This window comes from Myotis daubentonii, chromosome 15 (assembly GCF_963259705.1).
Source record: "Myotis daubentonii chromosome 15, mMyoDau2.1, whole genome shotgun sequence".
NCBI lineage: Eukaryota > Metazoa > Chordata > Mammalia > Chiroptera > Vespertilionidae > Myotis > Myotis daubentonii.
Genome location: NC_081854.1, coordinates 51,939,290 through 51,960,169, shown reverse-complemented (window position 1 = coordinate 51,960,169; position 20,880 = coordinate 51,939,290). Strand labels below are relative to the sequence as shown.

At 47.9% G+C, this 20,880-nt stretch overlaps 1 protein-coding gene across 2 annotated transcripts; it reads right to left on the bottom strand.

Annotated features, from left to right (window-relative positions):
* Positions 1-4,113: 4,113 nt before the first annotated feature.
* Positions 4,114-19,940, bottom strand: GOT2 (glutamic-oxaloacetic transaminase 2). 2 transcript variants are annotated; one of them, XM_059667870.1, is made up of 10 exons: positions 19,746-19,939; positions 14,607-14,763; positions 12,510-12,638; positions 10,529-10,588; positions 9,843-10,004; positions 9,505-9,609; positions 7,935-8,085; positions 7,306-7,471; positions 6,185-6,335; positions 4,114-5,293 (listed from the first exon to the last, which is right to left on the bottom strand). In XM_059667870.1, exons 1-10 carry the CDS (start codon positions 19,832-19,834, stop codon positions 5,171-5,173), a joined length of 1,293 nt encoding a protein of 430 aa, XP_059523853.1. In that variant the 5' UTR covers positions 19,835-19,939; the 3' UTR covers positions 4,114-5,170. The 2 variants fall into 2 exon arrangements, with proteins under 2 accessions (XP_059523853.1, XP_059523854.1); XM_059667871.1 differs by lacking the exon at positions 4,114-5,293 and adding an exon at positions 5,367-5,494 and having other exon boundaries at positions 19,746-19,940.
* Positions 19,941-20,880: the final 940 nt, after the last annotated feature.

The following is a 20,880-nucleotide window of genomic DNA, read 5'->3' as shown; positions in this document are numbered from 1 at the left end:
ACGTTATACATTTTTTTAAAAATATATTTTATTGATTCTTTACAGAGAGGAAGGGAGAGAGACAGAGAGTTAGAAACATCGATGAGAGAGAAACATCGATCAGCCGCCTCCTGCACATCTCCTACTGGGGATGTGCCCGCAACCCAGGTACACGCCCCTGACCGGAATCGAACCCGGGACCCTTCAGTTCGCAGGCCGACGCTCTATCCACTGAGCCAAACCTGTCTTGGCACCACATTTTATTTATCCATCAGTTGATTGGACATTAGATATGTTTCCACTTTTGGGCTATTGTGAATAATCCGCTATGAACACTCATGGACAAGTGTTTGTGTGGATGTGTGCTTTCTTTTGTCTTGGGTAAGTGTATAGAGTGGAATTGCCAGGTCAGATGGTAAGCCTATGTTTAACTTTTTGAGAATTGCTGGACTGTTTTCCAAAGCAGCTCCACTATTTTACATTCCTATCAACATTGTGTGAGGGGTCCAATTTCTTTACATCCTTGGTGACCCTTATTATATTCTGTCCTTTTCATTACAGTCATCCTAGTGGATGTGAAGTGATTCCCATTATGGTTTTTATTTGCATTTTCCGGATGACTAGTGATTATAGCATCTTTTCATGTGCTTATTGGCCATTAGTGTGTCTTTGGAGAACTGTCTATTCAGATACTTTTCCCAGTTATTAGTTGGGTTATTTTTCTTTTTATTCTTGAAGTGTGTTCTTTTATATATTCTGGATACAAATTCTCAAGATTTAAAAAATTTCTCTGGCTGGTGTGATGTACACCAAAAGCTGGTGGGTTCAATTCCCCGTCAGGGCACATACCCAGCTTGTGGGTTCCATTCCTGGTTGGGGCACGTGCAGGGAGCAACCAACTGATGTTTTCCCTCACGTTGGTATTTCTTTCTCTCTCTCTTCCTTCCCTCCTTCCTCTGAAATCAATTAAAAAATTATAAGACTACAAACATTGATTTTAGAGAGGGACTTGTCCCACTTATTTATATTTTGTTTGACTCTTGTACATATGTGCCCTGACTGGGGATTGAACCCACAAACTTGGCATATCTGGACAACTTTAACAAAATGAGCTACCCGGCCAGGGCTTCTCAAGAGTTTTATAAGATTATCATTTTAAAAAAAGAAAAAAATTATCTTCTATTTATTAGCTACAAACCAACAATTTCTATGAAAAGAAGTTCCACAGTCCAAAAGGAAAAGGTTAAAAAAATTCTCAGGCTGGTTGAGTGAACTGGACTTTGATCATGTAGATGGAAGCCTGAGGCAGTTCAGTCCAATAGTAACCAATGGCTGGTCAAAGGATCAGGTGTTTCTGAACCTCCTAGAAAATTTTCTCTTTTTATTATTTGAAGAACAAAATGGCTCCCAAACCTTATCTCAGACATATTGGGTCAGAATGTCCAGAGATAAGGCTAGGGAAACAATATATTTTTTTTAAAATCCAGATTTGGAAACTATTCTACTTTGAACTATAATAAACAGAGGCATGCCTGCCCAGTGAGACTCAGTGGTTGAGTGTCAACCTATGAACCAGGAGGTCACGGTTCAATTCCTGATGAGGGCACATGCCAAGGTTGTGGGCTCAATCCCCAGTGGGGGGCATGCCGGAGGCAGCCGATCAATGATTCTCTCTCATCATTGATGTTTCCATCTCTCTCCCTCTCCCTTCCTCTCTGAAATCAATAAAAATATATTTTAAAAAGAAAAACAAACAAACAAAAAAACAGAGGCTATTCTGAGCAGACAAACTACCTCTTCCATTGAGTGAACATGAACATATTCGACCCAGACTAGAAAACTAGGATAGGGTTGAAGACAAACAGTCTGAACTGCTGAGAAAAACACACCCCACGTGACTGTTTGGTGAGGAAAGGGACTTAGTCCAGGGTGAGCTGGCAATACCTGTGGTTAAAAATAATGAGGTCAGCAGGGTGGCCAACTTTCAGCCATGTGGTTCCATCAGGGAGACTTAAAGCTGCTTCTGCTAACCTGGGCAGTCAGTTCCTGAACGGAGCAGCTGAAGAACATGCTGTTTTCCTTTTAAGATACCTTACCAAAGACATCAGGGAAAGCCCATTCCAGATAAGCTCACTTACTTACCCATTTACCACCTGGGTGCATCCGTTCCCAACAGGGACACCGAAGAGCCGGGGTCAGGAGGAAGCCTGCTGTGCCCTGTGCCCCTCAGGGAGTGAGCAACAAGAGGGAAAGAGCAAGCTAAGCCCGCTGCCCACTCCCAACGACTATCCATGCACTGTGGATGGGCCTGGCCCACCTTGCATGGCTCCTAGCACTAAGCAGAAGGGGACAGCGTAACCTTGATGCCAAGCAGGCGCCATTGCTCCATGTCTGCTAAAGAGTAGATGACTTTATGGTAGAGGTTGCAAACTGGTGACCTATTCTTTGCATCTTGCCTGTAAATCATTAAAAAAATTGCATCAGGCCAGCGTAGTTCAGTGGTTGTCGACCTATGAACTAGGAGGCCACGGTTCAATTCCCGGTCGGGGCACATGCCCGGGTTGCAGGCTCGATCTCCAGTATGGGTGAGTGCAGGAGGCAGCCAATCTATCTCATCATTGATGTTTCTATCTCTTTCTCCCTCCCCTTTCCTCTCTGAAATCATTAAAAATATATTTTTAAAAAGTTGAAATCAGTTGCCAACTTCTAAGATGTTCCAGAAAAATAGGATTGTGGTCCAGCTGGTATGGCTCAATGGTTGAGTGTCGACCTATGAACCAGGAGGTCATGGTTCAATTCCCGGTTGGGGTCCATGTTTCAGGTTCAACTCCCTGCACCAAAAGGTCACCGGTTCAGTTCCCAGTCACGGCACGTACCCAGGTTGGGGTTTCGGTCTCCATACGGAAGACAGCTCATCGATGTTTCTTTCACATGGATGTTTCCCTCTCCCTTCCTTTCTCTCTGAATTCAATAAAAACATCAACACTAATAAAAGAGAAAAATGGTAATTGGCGTACGAGCTACCCTTTTCATTGGCTAATCAGGGCTATATGCAAATTAACTGCCAACTAAGATTGGCAGTTAACTGCCAACTATGATTGGCAGTTAACTGCCAACAAGATGGCGGTTAATTTGCATATGTAGGCACAATGCAGGGAGGCGAAAGGGAAAGCAGAAAGAAGCCCCCTGCCACTGACAGTGATCGGAAACCCAGGGAGGGGCTAAGAGCTGGGGGGCAGGGCAAAGGCGGCCCTGGGGCCGCCTTTGCCCTGCCCCCCAGCCATGATCGGAGAATCAGGCGCCTTTTCCGCCCTGGCCAGTGATAGCAGGAAGTAGGGGTGGAGCCAGCGGTGGGAGCTGGGCACGGTCGAAGCTGGCAGTCCCAGGAGCTAGGGGTCCCTTGCCTGGGCCTAAAGCGGAGCCCACGATCACGGGGCCGCTGCAGCTGCGGGTCCCCGCTGCCCGGGCTGGAGGCCTAGGCCAGAGGCGTCAGGCCTGGGCAAGGGGCCGATCCTGCGATTGGAGGGTGATGGGGGTCAACGCCTGAGGGCTCCCAGTATGTGAGAGGGGGCAGGCTGGGCTGAGGGACACCCCCCCCCCACACCCAGTGCACGAATTTCGTGCACCGGGCCCCTAGTATATAAAATAAAAACAGGATTTGTGTTATTTGAAAAATTGAAGGTGTGCCATCCTGGACTTTCATTCTCACAGCACCTCTCACTTCCCTCTTTCTGATTACTGGGGATGAGGGTCTGTCCCCAGTGGTCATCTTACATCCAGGTGGCATCCCTTTTAACTTTACCTTCATTGTTTAGATTACCTACCTCACTCCCAGAGCCATCTGAAGCTGCCACCTCCCCTCAATCTCCTCCGCTCCCTGCTGACACCCACAGATCCTTTGAGGTACTCCACCTGTCCCCCACAGTCCAATGGATCATATCTACATTTCCAACATCTTTGGACTAGACAAGCTGAGTGAGAGCAAGACAAGGATGTGGCTTTAGTTTACATTCAGAACAGCTCACACACCCATTGGCTCATGGTCAGCTGGACATGACTTCAGAGTTCCGGGATATACACCCACTCCTGCCCTTTCCTCCCATTAAAGAGAAAATATAACATAGTCGACAGTGGTTGGGTCGCAGTAACTTTATTGTAACAGAGAAACCAGGCTGTAGTAAGTCTACACGATTAGAGTAGGTGGTGGTGATCTTTCTAAAGGGTGAAAGGAGCCTGAGCCCAGCTGGAAGCGCACGAAGGTTAAAACCAAAACCTGAAAATCCTCCTGCCTGGCTCAACCCCACATCACCCAACCTGGGACGGGAGACGAGTGGCTGCACAACACTGCACTAGGGTACGAGGTCCACCTGGGCAGAGGCGACATCCCGGCGGGAGACAAGCGATCACTGAAGAGGACGCTGCAATAATCTGTAAACCATTCTCTGCTATTCTATGTTGAGAGAGGTGAGGGTGTGGGGTGAGCAGTAAATTATGTTCTTCATTCTTCAGATGAGTAAGTGCTACAGGGTGGGGTTGATGGTCAATCAAGCAGAAGAGGGTGAAAATCTAGGCTGGTTATAGATCTTTGTGTCTATGGAGAAGAGCAGCGCTGATGGAAGAGAAGGGAACAATGAAATGCCCACAAGTAAGTACCAGAAGCACAGCCTTCTTGCTCTTTTTCTTAAGTAAGACCGGAAACAGCATCTTTTCCTGTTCCTGGTCGCAGTGGCAGCCGACGCGCTGGCTTTCACGAAGCTCGGTTTCTGCAATGTGGTCTGTTGGTGAGGCTGCCCATGATGGCTGGAGCCAGGTCTTCTCACAGAGGCTCGAATACGTGGCATCGACACCATCAGGTGCTTCGGTTAAAGCTTCTGGAATATTGCAATGGTGCGACTGACAGGTTTTTGGCTATGACGTTCTTGTACATGTAAACTCTTTCGGAAAAGCTGGAGGTACACAGGTGAGGGAGATTTTGGTTTAGAGCCACAAAGTTCCATGCACCAGCCACAGATGCCTCTGCCTAGTTCCCTACAAGTCTTTGCCGAGAAACCATTCCATCGCTGAGTTTTAAGTACTGTGGTTGAAAGAAGTGATCCGCCCACCACCACCCACCCTCCCTCTTCCTCCGTGTGCAGCCCACAGCAGCGGAGGTCGGCAGGGGGGTTGTCTCTGTTTCCTCTCATCACGGACATTACTTGGTGACCTGGTGAATGGCATGGGCAAGGTAGCCCACATTGCCGGAGGTGACCCCTGCCACGGAGATGCGGCCGTCCTTTGTCATGTAGACCGAGAACTCCTTGGTCAGCCGCTCCACCTGCAGAGAGAAGAATGCTTGGGCATGTCCAGCTCACGCGAGTGTGTGTGTCCCCCCAGCCCTGGCACAAGAGCCACGTGTTAAGATAGAAAAATAACAGAGGCTCTGTGTTTTTTTCACTTAAACCCTAGTCCCAGAATTTGGTGTGTTAGCTTAATAGAGTGAAAGAAGAAAAGCTACTTTAAAGTAGGGTGATGAATTCTGAGGAGGAACGGGTGAAAAAAATATTTTAGAGTCAACATTTGCAGGAAAAACAGATCTGGGATCCAGCTGTGGATCAGCGGTTTCTCTTTCTACAGTACGTCCTCGGGTTACATGGGAGATCGGTTCCTACGGCGCGACGTAACTCGATTATCACCGTAAGTCGGAACCCACCTACAGAAGCACCTACATCACTCACATGGAGCACATACACAGCAGTAATGAAGAGGATCAGTAAAAAATTTAAAAGAAAGATAACAATTCCTGACCTTTACTTGTGGTAAATAAATAATAAAAAACATAAAGCACATATGTACGTACGTCGAAATGACGGAACTTTTTTTTTTTTTTTTAATAAATGGGAGATGGCGACGTAACCACGAAACAAAGTACATCGAGTCTGACGTAACCTGAGGACTGCCTGTAATTTTCAGGTTCCAGCTTATTTGGTATCTCTTAGAGAAGCAGTGGTTATCACAAAAAATGATGAAGACAAGTCCTGCTCTTTGGAAGTTTGCACCTCCCGGAGGATGCAGATAGGTAAATGACTAATAAAAAACAAAGCAGAATGAATGCTACATACATACTTCATTTCCCTAAAAGCCTCCAAAATGACTGTTTTCGGGGTAATCCTGAACAGGAAGGTGCCCTAGGACTGAGTAACTGGTCTGCTCCCGAGAGTCCACTCACCTGCTCGGGCTTCAGTCCTGTGAAACAAAACATGCCAATCTGGTCGGTGATGTGCTGCCAGTTGTGGGAGGAGCCCTCCTTCTTGAGGTTGGAGACCAGCTGGGTCCGCATGCTAATGATGCGGTCGGCCATGCCTTTCACTTCCTGCAACCTGTAAAAAGCCTGGGATGCAGCTCCATTCTGGCCAAGTCCCGTTACATACGCCACAGCTCACAGCATTTTCACCTTCCTTGAGTACTCCCTAGTGGACCCTAGTGCAGTGATGGCGAACCTTTGAGCTCCGCGTGTCAGCATTTTGAAAAACCCTAACTTAACTCTGGTGCCGTGTCACATATAGAAATTTTTTGATATTTGCAACCATAGTAAAACAAAGATTTATATTTTTGATATTCATTTTATATATCTAAATGCCATTTAACAAAGAAAAATCAACCAAAAAAATGAGTTCGCATGTCACCTCTGACACGCGTGTCATAGGTTCACCATCACTGCCCTAGTGTGTCCCTGACTGAGTCATATGCTGGTCCAGGAAGAAAAAACTATTTTATAGCATTCTGTTTTATACCCAGCCGGCATGGCTCAGTGGTTGAGTGTTGACCTATGAACCAGGAGGTCATGGTTAGATTCCTGGTCAGGGCACACACCCGTGTTGTGGGCTTGATCCCCAATGGGGGGCATGTGATGGATGATTCTCTCTCATCATTGATGTTTCTCTCTCTCTTCCTCTCTGAAATCAACAAAAATAATAAAAAACAAACAAATACTGAGTAACACTACCTTAGAGCTCAGGTGCCAAGGTATTCAGATGGTATTAAAATAAAAACAAAACTATGATTTTCTTCAGGAAGTTTTCCTCTGTAAGGTACTTCAATATGAACTTGAATTTACTTAACCTGGAGATGATGGAGTAAAAGGAAATACCATCTTTGCATTATGTTCGTCTCTCTGAGGGAAAGCCCAATGTATTTATTGGAAAGTGCTAACAAAAGGCACTCTTCTCTCCCTGCCCCCTCCCACATGTGCTAGCTGCGTGATGCTGGGCGTCACTAGTGGCTGATTATGAACAAGCTTTGAAGACTTAGTGGGGGGAAAGGGGTGGCTGGGCGGCGACGTGTCTTTACCATTGCTTTCGCAGATCGGGGCTGTTCAGAACGGTGGAGGCGATGCGGGCCCCGTTGACAGGAGGGTTGGAATACATGGGGCGAATCAAGATCTTCAACTGTGACTCCACCTTTTTGGCCTCATCGGCATCTTTGCAGACCACAGTGAAGGCTCCCACACGCTCACCTGAATAGACAGAATGGATCTTGTCGTCTAGTTCTATCTAAAGCAAATCACGATTACATGTGCTACACATTAGCTGTTTCCAATAGAAACACCACAAAAATAACTCTTATAAGTAAAAAGTTTTTAGCAACCAGGGTGGTGAATCTGGGTACAACAGAAAGGTGAATACTCAAGAGTGTTTAAAGGTCTCTTTCTCTTGTATTCATCTTTGTGGCTCATGGAACAGTCACTGTTTAGAGAAGCAGTAATCAGTTTTCTTTGCTGGGAAAATTCAAGGACACTAAAGAAGACGTGGTTAAGATCAGTACAATCCATTTTACCTGTCTTTCCTCTCTGGGGAAGGAGGGACAGGGACAACGTACACACACCCACACCCACACACGCAACCCCACACCTGTGTGGCACCCCTCCCAGCATTCCTCAGTGTCATCAGAACACATGCGCACTGGGCCCTTCACTTTACCGTATAAGCCCATGTTCTTGGCATAGGACTGGCAGAGGCAGACATTAATGCCCTGTTCGATGAAGTGGCGCACAGCCCAGGCATCCTTGTTGCCATCGCCGCTGGCAAAGCCTTGGTAGGCCATGTCGAAGAACGCAAAGAGGTTGTTTTTCTGGAAGGAAAAGAGAAGAAGATGAAAACTCCAGGCAGCCCCTCTCAAGATGCCCAGAGGGTCACTGTGCTTACTGGGCCCAGGCCTGCCTCACAGAGACAGAATCAACACAGTCTCCTCCCCAGGCAGCCTAACAACGTTTCCGTTTCCTAAGAGTTCAGATATCAACGTACATTTCTTTACTCCGGTTGGTATGGTCCCTCAAGAAGACACTAAGAAAGGAGAATCTTTTTTTTTTTTTTTTAAATATATATATTTTATTGATTTTTTACAGAGAGGAAGGGAGAGGGATAGAGAGTTAGAAACATCGATAAGAGAGAAACATCGATCAGCTGCCTCCTGCACACCCCCCACTGAGGATGTGCCCGCAACCAAGGTACATGCCCTTGACCGGAATCGAACCCGGGACCCCCGAGTCCGCAGGCCGACGCTCCATCCACTGAGCCAAACCGGTTCGGCAAGAAAGGAGAATCTTAATCTCCATCTCCCCAGGCAGCTGCTTACTCAAATGGGAAGCTCGTTTTAGGTCGAGTGGTTGGGTAATTATTTCAGTTTAGGCAGCACAGGATCAGCACCAGCCTTTCTGGAGCGAACGTCACCCTGGCAGACTCATCTTATACCCGGGGCTCAGGGGCTGGCCACGTCAGAGCCATCTCATCCTGAAAGTGCTCTCCGAATGCTGCTTCTCTCTCTCATTCTGTTTGCAGCTGAGGTCTGACAGAATGTAAAGGAAGGGGAACCAAAAGGAGTGACAATGGGGATGCAGGCGACAGGAGTATCTTCCTCCCTAGGAATTCTGACCCCATGAGTGACAATGGCGATGCCGAGGGAAGTGGCAAGGATAGGAGGGGACATAGAAAAGTGGAAAAGGATGAACAAGTTTAACCACTGACCAGGACAGCTGGAGACCCCACCAGCAGACATGTGGGGCCAGTGGATGCCTACGATGCAGGCCAGGCAATGACAGTTTTATCAGAATTTCCTAGACCCGGCTGAGGAACAGAAATTATCTCCACCTGCTCAGGTAGCATCAAGTACAGAATTGTTACTCTCGCAAGTGTGGAGCCCTTTCCTGGCTGTTAATAAATGTGTGGACCTGGCCGGTGGGGCTCAATGGTTGAGGGTTGACCCCTGAACCAGGAGGTCACGGTTTGATTCGCAGTCAGGGCATATGCCTGGGTTGCGGGCTCCATCCCCAGTAGGATGGTGTAAGAGGCAGCCAATCAATGATTCTCTCTCATTACTGATATTTCTCTCTCCCTCCCTTGTCCTTCCTCTCTGAAATAAATAAACACATTTTTTAAAAAAGTGTGGAAATTTCACGTGGGCCCCAGGCAGTTGTCACTGTTCAGCTGTAGCCAGTGAAGCGCCGAAGGCTAGTTACCGCACAGAACTGTCATCAGGCATCTCGGCCCTCACCTTCACCACGGAGGCTATCTCCTTCCACTGCTCGGGGCGAGGGTCCACGCCCGTGGGGTTGTGGGCACAGGCGTGCAGGAGGAGCACGCTCTGCTGGGGCATTTTCTGAAAAGACAAACAACGGTGAGATCGCTGTGCAGCTGACAAGGAGACAAGTCTCCCGAAATGCCACAGGGTCACTATTACTTGGCAAATAACAAAAAGAACCCAAGGTCTGGAGTTGGCTCATCCTCCGTATTTTACGTCAGGTGCTGAGACCACGCTGGGCGGCCTCAAGTCTCCACAAGGAGGTTTACTCCTGATCCCCCCCCACCCCCCTCCCCGAGAGCCACACTTACGGAAATGTCCTCCATGGCGCCCGTGAAGTCAAAGCCGCATGTCTTGGGGTCATAGTAGCGGTAGCCCTGCAGCTGCATGCCAGCGTCCCTGAAGATGGGCGTGTGATTCCCCCAGGTCGGTTTGGGCAGAAACACATCTCGGCTGAACTTGAAAAATCTTTGCTGAGAGATGGGATGAAAGGGAATGAAAAACCGATGAACGGGAAGGCGAAAAAAGTTGATCTATTTTACGGAAAAGACGTTTTTCTCTTCTGAAACACAGCTCCTCTCCCTGAGTGAGAGCCAGTACTGACTAAGCAGCGAGACTGCCTGGGGGAAACCCAGGCTCTGACAGTTACACGGCCGCGTGGCCAAGCACCTACCAGGGCCTCACTTTCTCCATCTGTAAAATGGTGTTAACTGAACCTCCTTCAGAAAGCTTAAATGAGTTAAAATAGAAAAGCTCCTAGTAACAGGAAGTGCTCAATAAATTATATTCATTATTATTATATTGTCTTACTATAATCATAATGTCTTTGTGATTTCTTCTAAGTACTTTAATTTTTAACCCCCAAGTTCATTTATCAGGGAATGAGAAGTCTTCCAAGGTTGTGGAGACAGGAAGTCTACGTCTGAGTCAGCAAACACACGTGCGGTAGAAACCCCGTCATCCTACAGCTCTTTGCTGACGACATTTCCAGACTCACCAGAAAGCTGGCTCCGATCCTTAGGGCCCCGGTTCCAGAAATGGTCTGCACGGTGACGTACTGCGGGAGAGACACGAGGCCAGTGAGGCACCACGCCCTGAGCTCAGCAGAGAGAGGCCAAGCGCACAGAGGCTGACGATACCCCCAGATGAGCACCAGGAAATGAGAGAACGGCACTGCTTCATCTCCCCATCTGCTCAGCCACAGACTGGCTGGACTCTCCTCATGGGTTCCCCACAGGGCGGTTCTTCAGTTTCCAACAGCCCTGCTGATGCAGAAGCTAATTCCTTACAGCCTGTTAGTAGCACCATCCCGTGTTACGTGAGACTTTCAGGACACAAAATCCCCACCTCCCCAGTGGAAAAAATCAAGGACACTAAGAACAGTCACTACATTTAAACATTACTGTAGAATTATACAAAATGGAGTGATTCTCTGAACATCAAAGGTCCTTGAAAAGTACCTTAGACTAACATTACTACGTATCAAAGGTTGTCCAAGAGGCTCCTTGTATGAGTTTTCAGAATCTGAAATGTTAATCATTTGGACAGATGCCTGAGTAGATCTGTTTCTTCACACCAGTCCATGTAGGAGATGAGTAGGAAACCACAGTGTTTTTTTTTAAGGCACCATAGAAGCAAGGCTCTACAAAACACCAACCTGTTTTCTGGACTGGCGGGCACTGCATTAATGGGAGGAACCCAACCAACAAACTCTTTCCTAACCAAACGTAGTCTCTGCAAACCTTGGCGTGATAAAAATAAACACCTGACTGTAGATCTGATACCAATGGTTCACAAAGGCACAGCAGTTTGTAAAAGGCAAACTGATGTTATTTTAAGATAGGCCAGTCACATACTTAGGTAACAATTGACTAGAGGTACACAGACTAAGCAAAAATTACAGAAAAAAAACAAAAACCCACAAGTTTTCACGAGGGGTTAACAGGTGGTTGACTGTATGGATATTAGTCAAACCATATCCTGTCCATGACTTATGGTCATTGCTCCATGCCCACTGGGTCAAGGTTATACGTTTCACTCTGAGTCAATGAACTAACCTGTGGACTTAGACCAGTCTTGTAAATAAAATGTATTTATTCTGTCCTTGGAGGGGAGAAGTGTTGGCTTAGTTTTGCTACTTTGTGTGTTTTCCCCAGACTTAAACCCCGGGGAGGGGGGGGGATTTAAACATACAAATGTATCCATTAGAAGAACATATATGTTTCAAAAGAAAGTAAACTATAAGGCACATGAGCCGCTGGGTCAGGTGAGCTGTTTGGTGGCCCGCGTGCTTGATGCTAGTCTCTACTACAAGTGTGGGCCTGCATGTACGCCAGGTGCATACGGGAATCTGTGTGCAAAAAGCTCATGTGCAGTGACCTTCAGGGCCACCTCTCTTCCACAAGGGACCCCTCAGGGAGCTGGAAGGAAGTAACTAAGGGACACTTGTGCTCCCCGTCATGGCTGCAGTGACGCTCCCTGGACCTCAGAGAGGAGGGAGGCAGCAGGAAGGGAGCAGGGCTGTGAAGGCCCAGCAGAGTGCCCGGCTGGTCCCAGCTGCCAGAGTCTACCTGTGGCTTGTTTCCTGCTTGCTTCCTCCATCTAAGCTGGAAGCTTAGGGCATGAGGGTGGGGGCTAAGTATAGGCCTAAAACTAGGCACAGTTTGGAGTTTCTAAAGCGTATTTAATGTAAAATGAACATAAGCACATAGAAACTAACAGAAAAGCAGTGTCAAATCTATCAAGTCACTACCATATTTTTTGGAACTGGTGTTATAGGAAATCTTTTATTTAAGTAGGGCCAATTTATTAGCTAAAGCAGAGATATTAGCAAAAGTGTAGCCACCTCAAAACCATCACCAAGCACAAAGTGATGTTTCTTTTCTTATTTGTTTTGAATTGTTTGAATTATCTCAAATGTATCTGAATTATTACATTTAACGACAGACCCTGTATGACACCGGAGTCCGCTCGCTTACCCGGCCGCTTTTCAGCACTTCGCTGTTCTCGCCCAGGGCCAGCTCTGCAGACGCCTTACAGAACTCGGCCAGTCCCCCGATGGGCAGGTATTCCTTGTCCAGGTTTTTTGCAGCAATCTGGGCCTCTGCCTAGACCAGAGAAAAAGCATCTGTTTAGCTCTTTTCACCTGGAATTATCTTGATTAAGACAGGTGGGGCAAAAGTTGGTTTATAGTTTGTTCATATAGAAAATAGTACAATAATTAATAAATAATAATACAAGAATGAACTGTTTCGTGTACTCACAACTGTAAACCTAACTTTTGCCCCAGCCTGTATTAAATGTTTTCTACTTAAATTTTGGAGGTAAAGCTTTATTTTTTTTATTTGGAGATATTGTCCCAGAAGAAGGATAAGTAGACTACTTTATATGTTATATTGCAGAACAGAAATACTTAAAATTAATTTTAAAGTTCAGTTTTATGTGGATGGGTATATAGTGTCTCTTGGTTACCATTTAACCTAAAACGGTATTCTTGGAATGCACCATAACAAGACTTAAGAGCAATACTTAAAACAGATATTCTATGTAATAAAAGGCTAATATGCAAATTGACTGAACGGCGGAATGACCGATCGCTATGACGCACACTGACCACCAGGGGGCAGACGCTCAACACAGGAGCTGCCCCCTGGTCAGTGCAGAAGCCGGGCTCACGGCTGGCGAGCACAGAGGCAGTGGTGGGAGTTTCTCCCGCCTCTGAGGGACCCCCCTCCCAAGTGCACGAATTTCGTGTACCGGGCCTCTAGTAAGATAATAAAAATCAAACAAAATACATAAAAAGGAAGTATTTCAAGATATATGCCAGTCTAAGAACTTACTAGCTGTGTTGACCTGGGCAAATTATTAATCTTTCTGAGCCCGTTTCCTCATCTGTTGAATGAGGGAACAGCTGTTCCTACACCTCATATGGTTGCGGTGAAGAGCCGATGAGCTAATGTACACAAGTGTGTGGTGGGGTTCCAGCTTACAATAGCTAACATTTGCTGGGTATTCTAAACTGATTTGAGACCAAAACCACACCCTGCTTCTTGAGTCCTTTTTGCTACTAAGAGACTTGTAGAGATGATACCTAAGGTGCACTCCTATGTACTCAGAGATTTTTCTTCAGTGGTTCATTCAGCCCCTGCTCTATTACCGCAGTGGCTCATGAGGGCGTAACAGTTCAGGTGATGAGAGAATACTCTTACCCCAGAGTATTCTGAACTGCCACTCATGGTGCCTAGCTCTGCAGTACGGAGGAATGACAGACACATCACCATCCACTTTGGAAGTGGCAAAGCAGCACATTCATATTTCAATGGAGAAGGGACAGATGCAAAGAAGACATACTTTCTTAAAAAAGAATTGTTCTGCCTTAACTGGTTTGGCTCAGTGGATAGAGCATCGACCTGAGGACTGAAGGGTCCCAGGTTCGATTCCAGTCAAGGGCATGTACCTTGGTTGCGGGCACATTCCCAGTAGGGGGTGTGCAGGAGGCAGCTGATTGATGTTTCTCTCTCATCGAAGTTTCTAACTTTCTATCCCTCTCCCTTCCTCTCTGTAAAAAATCAATAAAATATATTTTAAAAAAAGAATTGTTCCTAGAGGATTAGTTAAATTATAACTATAATAACCAATAGTAAGACTACCAATAAATATGCAACAAAAATAAAGAAAATTTTTCTACAGTTCAATAGGAAAAAAGGACAGAGTATGTCTGTGTGAGAAGGTGGGCTTTATTAAGGCAATTAAAATGAGAGAAATGGAAAATAAGAGTAATGCCCATCCACGAAGGCCTAGTTCTATGTGTGAGACAGCACTGAAATTCTTGGTCCTTTTGTGCACTCTCAGAATTACATATGACACTATGGCTCTTTCAGAGACAATCACAGAAATGCAACCTTAGGAAACACCATGCACTTCCAATGGCTCTCTCTTATAGCCAGGGGACTGCAGCTCAGACAACCTGACGGGCACAGTTAGTACCAGAACCTGAGCCTGGGCCTCCTGGCTCCCCGTCCAGCGTTCTTTCTGCCGCTCCCGTCAGTGTACTTATCCCAACCAGGCACGCTCACCTTCCGGATGCTAGGGAGCACGTAAGGCTTTCCATTATCGTCCCGGTAGGCACCGACTCCCAGGTTCATCTTTTTGCTGTTGGTGTCTCTTTTAAAGGCTTCTGTGACTCCCAGGATGGGATCTGGGGGCCCCATCTCCACATGGGCCCACCAGGAGCTGAAATGGGAAAGACAAGACCTCAGTTACAGAAGCAAGATTCCCATGGCCAGAGACATCCTGGATCTGCCACGAATCCACTTCAACGAATGGCTGCATGTTTACTGTGCACACGGTAAAGCAACAGGAACCATAGTTCAATAATGCATAAGACCTCAGAGCACCTCGCTGAAGGGCGGGGAAGACCAATAATTTCAATACAAATCCTGTAAGGAGCGGAAGGGGCCGCCTCCCTGAATCATCCTGGGGAGGACAGGATGCATGCGTAGGCTTTCAATGCAGTCCAGACCTGACCTGAATTCCCAGGCAAAGACTATTTCAAGTAATTCGGCGGTGAGAAGCTGAGAATGGTAAAAGATGAAACTAGAGAAGCCAGCAAGGACCAGTGTAAGAGGATAATGTGTGACAACTTCCCCCCACCCCAAGGGGCCTGGGTTTTTATCCTGTTCCCATATTTGTTAAGAGCTTGTTAAAATGTTTCCTCGGCCCCACCTTGAATGTAGTAAAAATATGGGAATCATTACTTTTTTTTTGGGAGGGGGCAAGGTGATCAGGTAAGGGGAGTGACATGAATATACTTGCATTTTTTTTTCCAAATATATTTTTTATTGATTTCAGAGAGGGGTAGGAGAAGAGATAGAAATATCAATGACAATGAGAGAGAATCAGTGATCAGCTGCCTCCTGTACACCCTCACTGTGGATCGAGGCCACACCCGGGCATGTGCCCTGACTGGAAATCGAACTGTGACCTCCTGGTTCATAGGTCGACACTCAACCACTGAGCCATGCTGGCCGGGCAGGAATATACTTCCATTTTTAGAGCCAGTCTGTAAAATGAGGCACAACTCTGCCTATCTCACAGGGATTTTGTAAGAATGAAAGGAGTTATCCTATATAATAAAAGGCTAATATGCAAATTTTCCCCTTGGGAGTCTGACCGCTCGCTATGACGTGCGCTGACCACCAGGGGGTGGTGAGGAACGAAGGAAGGCCGGGCAGCTGGGGGAAGGAAGGCCCTCATGGGTCCTGATCGCCAGCCAGGCCTAGGGACCCTACTCGTGCACAAATTTCATGCACCGGGCCTCTAGTTAACTATAAAACAGAACAGAGCCTGGTACAGAGTGAGTACTTGATATTAGCTGGTATCGCTGTTACTAAGTTATCCCACTACACTATTTATAACCTCTGTGCCACTTAGCCTGGTGAGGAAAAGTATGCAGAGAATTCAAGGAACACGTGGTCACAAGGCTTTATGATAAAATACAGGTCTTTCCTGCTTTTCAATAACTTAAGCCTTTTCTAGAGTCTCGAGAGATATTATCATTCTTCCTCCTCAACAGTCCCACTGCCAGAACACATTTTGTTCTAGGCTTCCTGGTTGCTCCAGTATCTCAGCAACAGTAAGAAACAGGTATCCCCAAGCAAATTCTAAACAGGGCCTAAAGCAAGCTTTTGTTGCTTCCTACCCACAATTCAGACCCTGGAAACATGTAGCCACCTGCCTGTCTGTATCACTGTCATCAGCTGATGAGTGAAAGGAATACTATGAATGTCAAGGACATACGATAGAGCTTCTAGTAAGCAATTTTCATTTTTAAAAAGATGGCTCTGTCTCCATGGTTGTCAATCAATGATGACAGAGCCATTGCCCCTAACCACGGGACAGACGTACCCTTGTTACATGGTTGGAAGGGCACGGATTTGTCACGTTCTTTAAAACGTTTATTTGGCATAGAAATCCTCTCAGAAACAGGGATAGAATTGAGAGTAGAATCTTTTAAGAAGAGTCTAAAAGCAATTTGAATATATTCAACCTTAAAAATCTAAATACAGGAGCAGGGATACTCAATTTGATCAGTCCTACATCAGTAGTTATGTTCAGGTCCTCCATGTGCTTCATTATTCCACTCCTTAAAAGGGCAAAGACTCTCTGTCACATTGTAGGAACTTTGATTTTTTAAAAAATGTATTTTATTGATTTTTTACAGAGAGGAAGGGAGAGGGATAGAGAGTTAGAAACATCGATGAGAGAGAAACATCCATCAGCTGCCTCCTGCACACTCCCCACTGGGGATGTGCCTGCAACCAAGGCACATGCCCTTGACTGGAATCGAACCTGGGACCCTTTGGTCCGCAGGCCAACGCTCTATCCACTGAGTCAAACCGGTCAGGTCAGAACTTTGATGTTTTTAAAGAGATAGCACTTGATAAAAACGAGTGCCTTAGGGATGAAGTCAAGACAGACAACCAGTGGCCTACAAAGTGATCCCTCTCAATGAACTTTGCACATAAGCTCAAAGCCTGAACTATTAAGCAATACTGACCAGACAACCAAAATATGTTAGGTACAAAGTATTCCGATAAGCATTTGCAATTTAAATGCCTGGCCGTTCCCCTGGGAGTCTACCTAGCAATTTTTAGTTTTTGTGTTTTTTTAAAAAATCCTCACCTGAGGACATGCTTATTAATTTTTAGAGAGGGGGTAGGGAAAGAGAGAAACATCAATGTGAGAGAGAAACATGGATCAGTTGCCTCCCGTAAGCACCTGGACTGGGGACTGAACCCACAACCTTGGCATATTGGGACAACACTCCAAGCGAGCTCCCTGGCCAGGGCACAAACTATTAAAAAAACACACACACAGCCTTGGCCAGTTTGGCTCAGTGGACAGAGCGTCGGCTTGTGGACTCAAGGGTCCCAGGTTCGATTCCAGCCAAGGGCACATACCTTTGTTGTGGGCACATACCCAGTGGGGAGTGTGTAGGAGGTGGCTGATCGATGTTTCTAACTCTCTATTCCTCTCCCTTCCTCTCTGTAAAAAATCAATAAAAAATATATTTAAGCCCTAACCGGTTTGGCTCAGTGGATAGAGTGTCGGCCTGCGGACTGAAAGGTCCCAGGTTCGATCCCGGTCAAGGGCATGTACCTTGGTTGTGGGCACATCCCCAGTAGGGGGTGTGCAGGAGGCAGCTGATCAATGTTTCTCTCTCATCGATGTTTCTAACTCTCTATCCCTCTCCCTTCCTCCCAGTAAAAAAAAAAAAAAATCAATAAAATATATTAAAAATATATATATATTTTAAAAAAACAAACACAAAAACAAAACACACACACAAACATTTTGCATCCGCAGTTCCCCTATATGCTTAGGCTTTGATGTAAGATGCAATATTAAAATGTCATATTTGTTTCTATTGCACTGATTAAAAAAATCAAATTGTTGTCTAAAAAAAAATACTCAAATTGAAAGACATGACATGCAGGCACTAGTCTAAGTGCTGAGATAGAACAGTGAACAAGGCTGGTCCAGTCTCTGCTTTCATGGAATTTACATTCTAATGGGCGAAAGGCGGAAAAGAAAAATGAGTCAGGCTCCCAAACTGAAACATGACTAAAAGGTCACACCCATAGGGATTTTCACTAAATAGTATAAATAGAACCGCAAAACGCCCAACCAAATCCATAAAACAAGAGATAATTCTAACAGTACTACATGGGGTGCCCATAATTTTAGGCACCCCTCCCTCTGCTCCAATGTGCTGCATAAATGATGATAACAGCTCCCTGATTCTGGGCCAGTCGGTAGTTTGACTTAAGGAGCACACCTGACAGCGAGCCAAGAAGGAACCAAATCAAGAAGCTAAGACAGTGTGAAAGCCTGGGAGAAACTACTGCCAGGAGTGCGGGGCTTTGTGAAGGTCAAATTGTTCTGCTGGCTTCACGTCATCATCCAACATCCAACGAAAAGGCCAAGGCATGGGAAAGGGGTCAAGGCTTTGCTCGCTGGAGTGAATATCTGGTTGCAAACCAGAGTAGGTGGTACTTAAGGGCACTGCCCCCAACCGGCTTCTTGAGAGAATTAAGTCGCTTGGCTCACGTCTCCACCAGGAAGCAATTACCAATGCGTCGAAGGCCCTGCACTTTTCCTCTGCAGACACTAGTGTGGGGTAATGCCCAGGACGGGGCAAAAGTAGGTTTACTGTTGTGAGCGCGTGAAACCCAGTTTATTCCTGTATTATTATTTATTCGCGTATTATTTTCCCTAGGAACAACTGTCTACCTACGGCTGCCCCGCCCTGCACGTGTAATCTCCCGAGTGACACTGCTCTCGGGGGCTTCTTCCCCGCAGCGTCTATCAGCAGATTGATATCTGGTCCAGCGCCTGGCTGATCACCAGATTGATACCTGGCCCAGCGCCCGGCCGGCTCTCTCAAACTCCCGGTGACGAAATACCGACTACATGAAAGAGCGCCGTGAGATGGAGAAAGAACGGCCACGCCCCTCCGGCTGGATCTGCTAAGGGCTTCCAAAGAGAGGTGCGCTACACCCCCGCCCTTCTCCATCCAAAGGTCAAACGGCAGCGGGGAAGGGTCGCGGGTGAGGATGCTATGCGTCAAGGTCACGGGATGCGGACAGGATCGCCGGCCGGCTCTCAACGCCAGGGTCCCGGGCACCTCCTCCCCGTGCACCCCCTTCTCCCGCACACACGCGGCAGCCAGCCGCCAGCCCGCACAGCCCGCTCGGCGCGGGGAGGCCACGACGTGTGAGCTCGCAGCCCCCCAGGTAGCCCGTCAAGGGCACACCGTTGGCGCATCCGGTCCCCCGGCCGGCGCCGCAGCCAATGGGCGTGAGGCAGCCCGGACCCCGCAGCCAATGAGCGCGAGGCCCGGCCGCGCCGTGGCCCGTGGGCTCTCCTCGGACCCCCCCATCCCCCCGCCCCTGCGCTGAATCTGCGCCTCGTGACCCCCACCTTGAATGGGAGTCCGGGTGCCGCGGAGGGCCACACTTCCTCACCCGGGGGAACGCGTTGGCACGCTCTCCTGCGGTCTCGGGGGCAGGGGCGGGAGGGGGGATGTAGGACCCCGAGGGTCACTGTGAGGCGCCGCCATCAATCCGAGAAAGTGTGCGCGCGTGTGTGTCTGCGGGGTCCGTGGCTCGGGGGGGCAGGCCCTTCTCCCCGGCTCCGTCTTCCCCGCTTACCTGGCTCGGGCAGAAGCCACGCCCGCGAGGCCTGGGTGGAAGGCGGCGGCGGCCCCGGACAGGACGCGGCAGGAGTGCAGCAGGGCCATGGTGGGCACGCGGGCAGTGGCAGCTGCAGGACGGAGCGAGGGCAGCGCAGACGCGGAGGCGCGGGCTCCTGCGGGAGGTAAGGACAGCGACTTCCCCGCGGGGCTAGAGCGGCCGGGCCGAGCCGCGCCACAGCGGACCCTGGCGGCCGGAGCCGGCGCTGGGCGGGCGCGGGGCCTGGGTCCGCCCGCCCGCCAGTCCCCAGGTCCGCGCCGCCGGGCCACGTGGTCCCGGAGAACCGTGACGACACTGCGGGTCGCGAGGTGCAGCGCTGGGCGCGCGGAACTCCGTTAATCGCGAGGGGCAGCTATTATGCCATTTGGAAAGATGGGAACGTGGCTGATGTAGGTCAAGTCGTTTGCCTGGCATCATAAAGCCAGTGACAAGGTGGCCGACCCCCAGTCTTCAGCCCGATGCTCCCCTAAGTGCAAATCAGCTAACTTTCTTTCTATATATACTTTTATTGATTTCAGAGAGGGAGAGAGAGATTGAAACATTAATGATGAGGGAATTGATTGGCTGCCTCCTGCACGTTCCACGCTGGGATGGAGCCAGCAACCCGGGCATGTGCCGTTGAATAATTCCAACAACGTGTGCCCTGATCAGGAATCGAACCGTGACCTCCTGGTTCATAGGTCGATGCTCAACCACTGAGCCAGGCCAGCCGGGCCACCGCACTTCCACGAAAGTTTCCTCATCGCTGTTGTGCAAGGTCTCCTGTGGGCACCCGGGAGGATTAAGTGAGATTAGCCGATTATGTCCAAAAACAGAGCCAGATTTAGTAATAAGCACAAGTAACCCGTGGTTGTTAACGGCTGGCCTGCATTGGTCAAAGCAGTACAGTGTTGTGTGCAAGGATGAATTACATTTAAAGGAAGAAGCGAACGAGTCTGAGGTTCTAGACGTTGAATAGTTCCAACCACAGCCATTCCACGCTAAAGAAGGACCCTTTCGCCCGGCCGGCTGGCTCTGAAAGTGTCTCCAAACGCTTTTCTGTGTGTGCGAAACGACTCTGGGAAAGTACACCCCCCTGCTTCCACCATAAGGA

Excerpts from the sequence above, each read along its gene's own strand:
- GOT2 (XM_059667870.1), bottom strand. The coding sequence starts at position 19,834 with ATGGCCCTGCTGCACTCCTGCCGCGTCCTGTCCGGGGCCGCCGCCGCC. Across the intron at positions 12,639-14,606 it reads TGCTCCCTAGCATCCGGAAG|GCAGAGGCCCAGATTGCTGC; the intron begins GTGAGCGTGCCT and ends TCTCTGGTCTAG. Across the intron at positions 10,005-10,528 it reads GGATCGGAGCCAGCTTTCTG|CAAAGATTTTTCAAGTTCAG; the intron begins GTGAGTCTGGAA and ends CCCATCTCTCAG.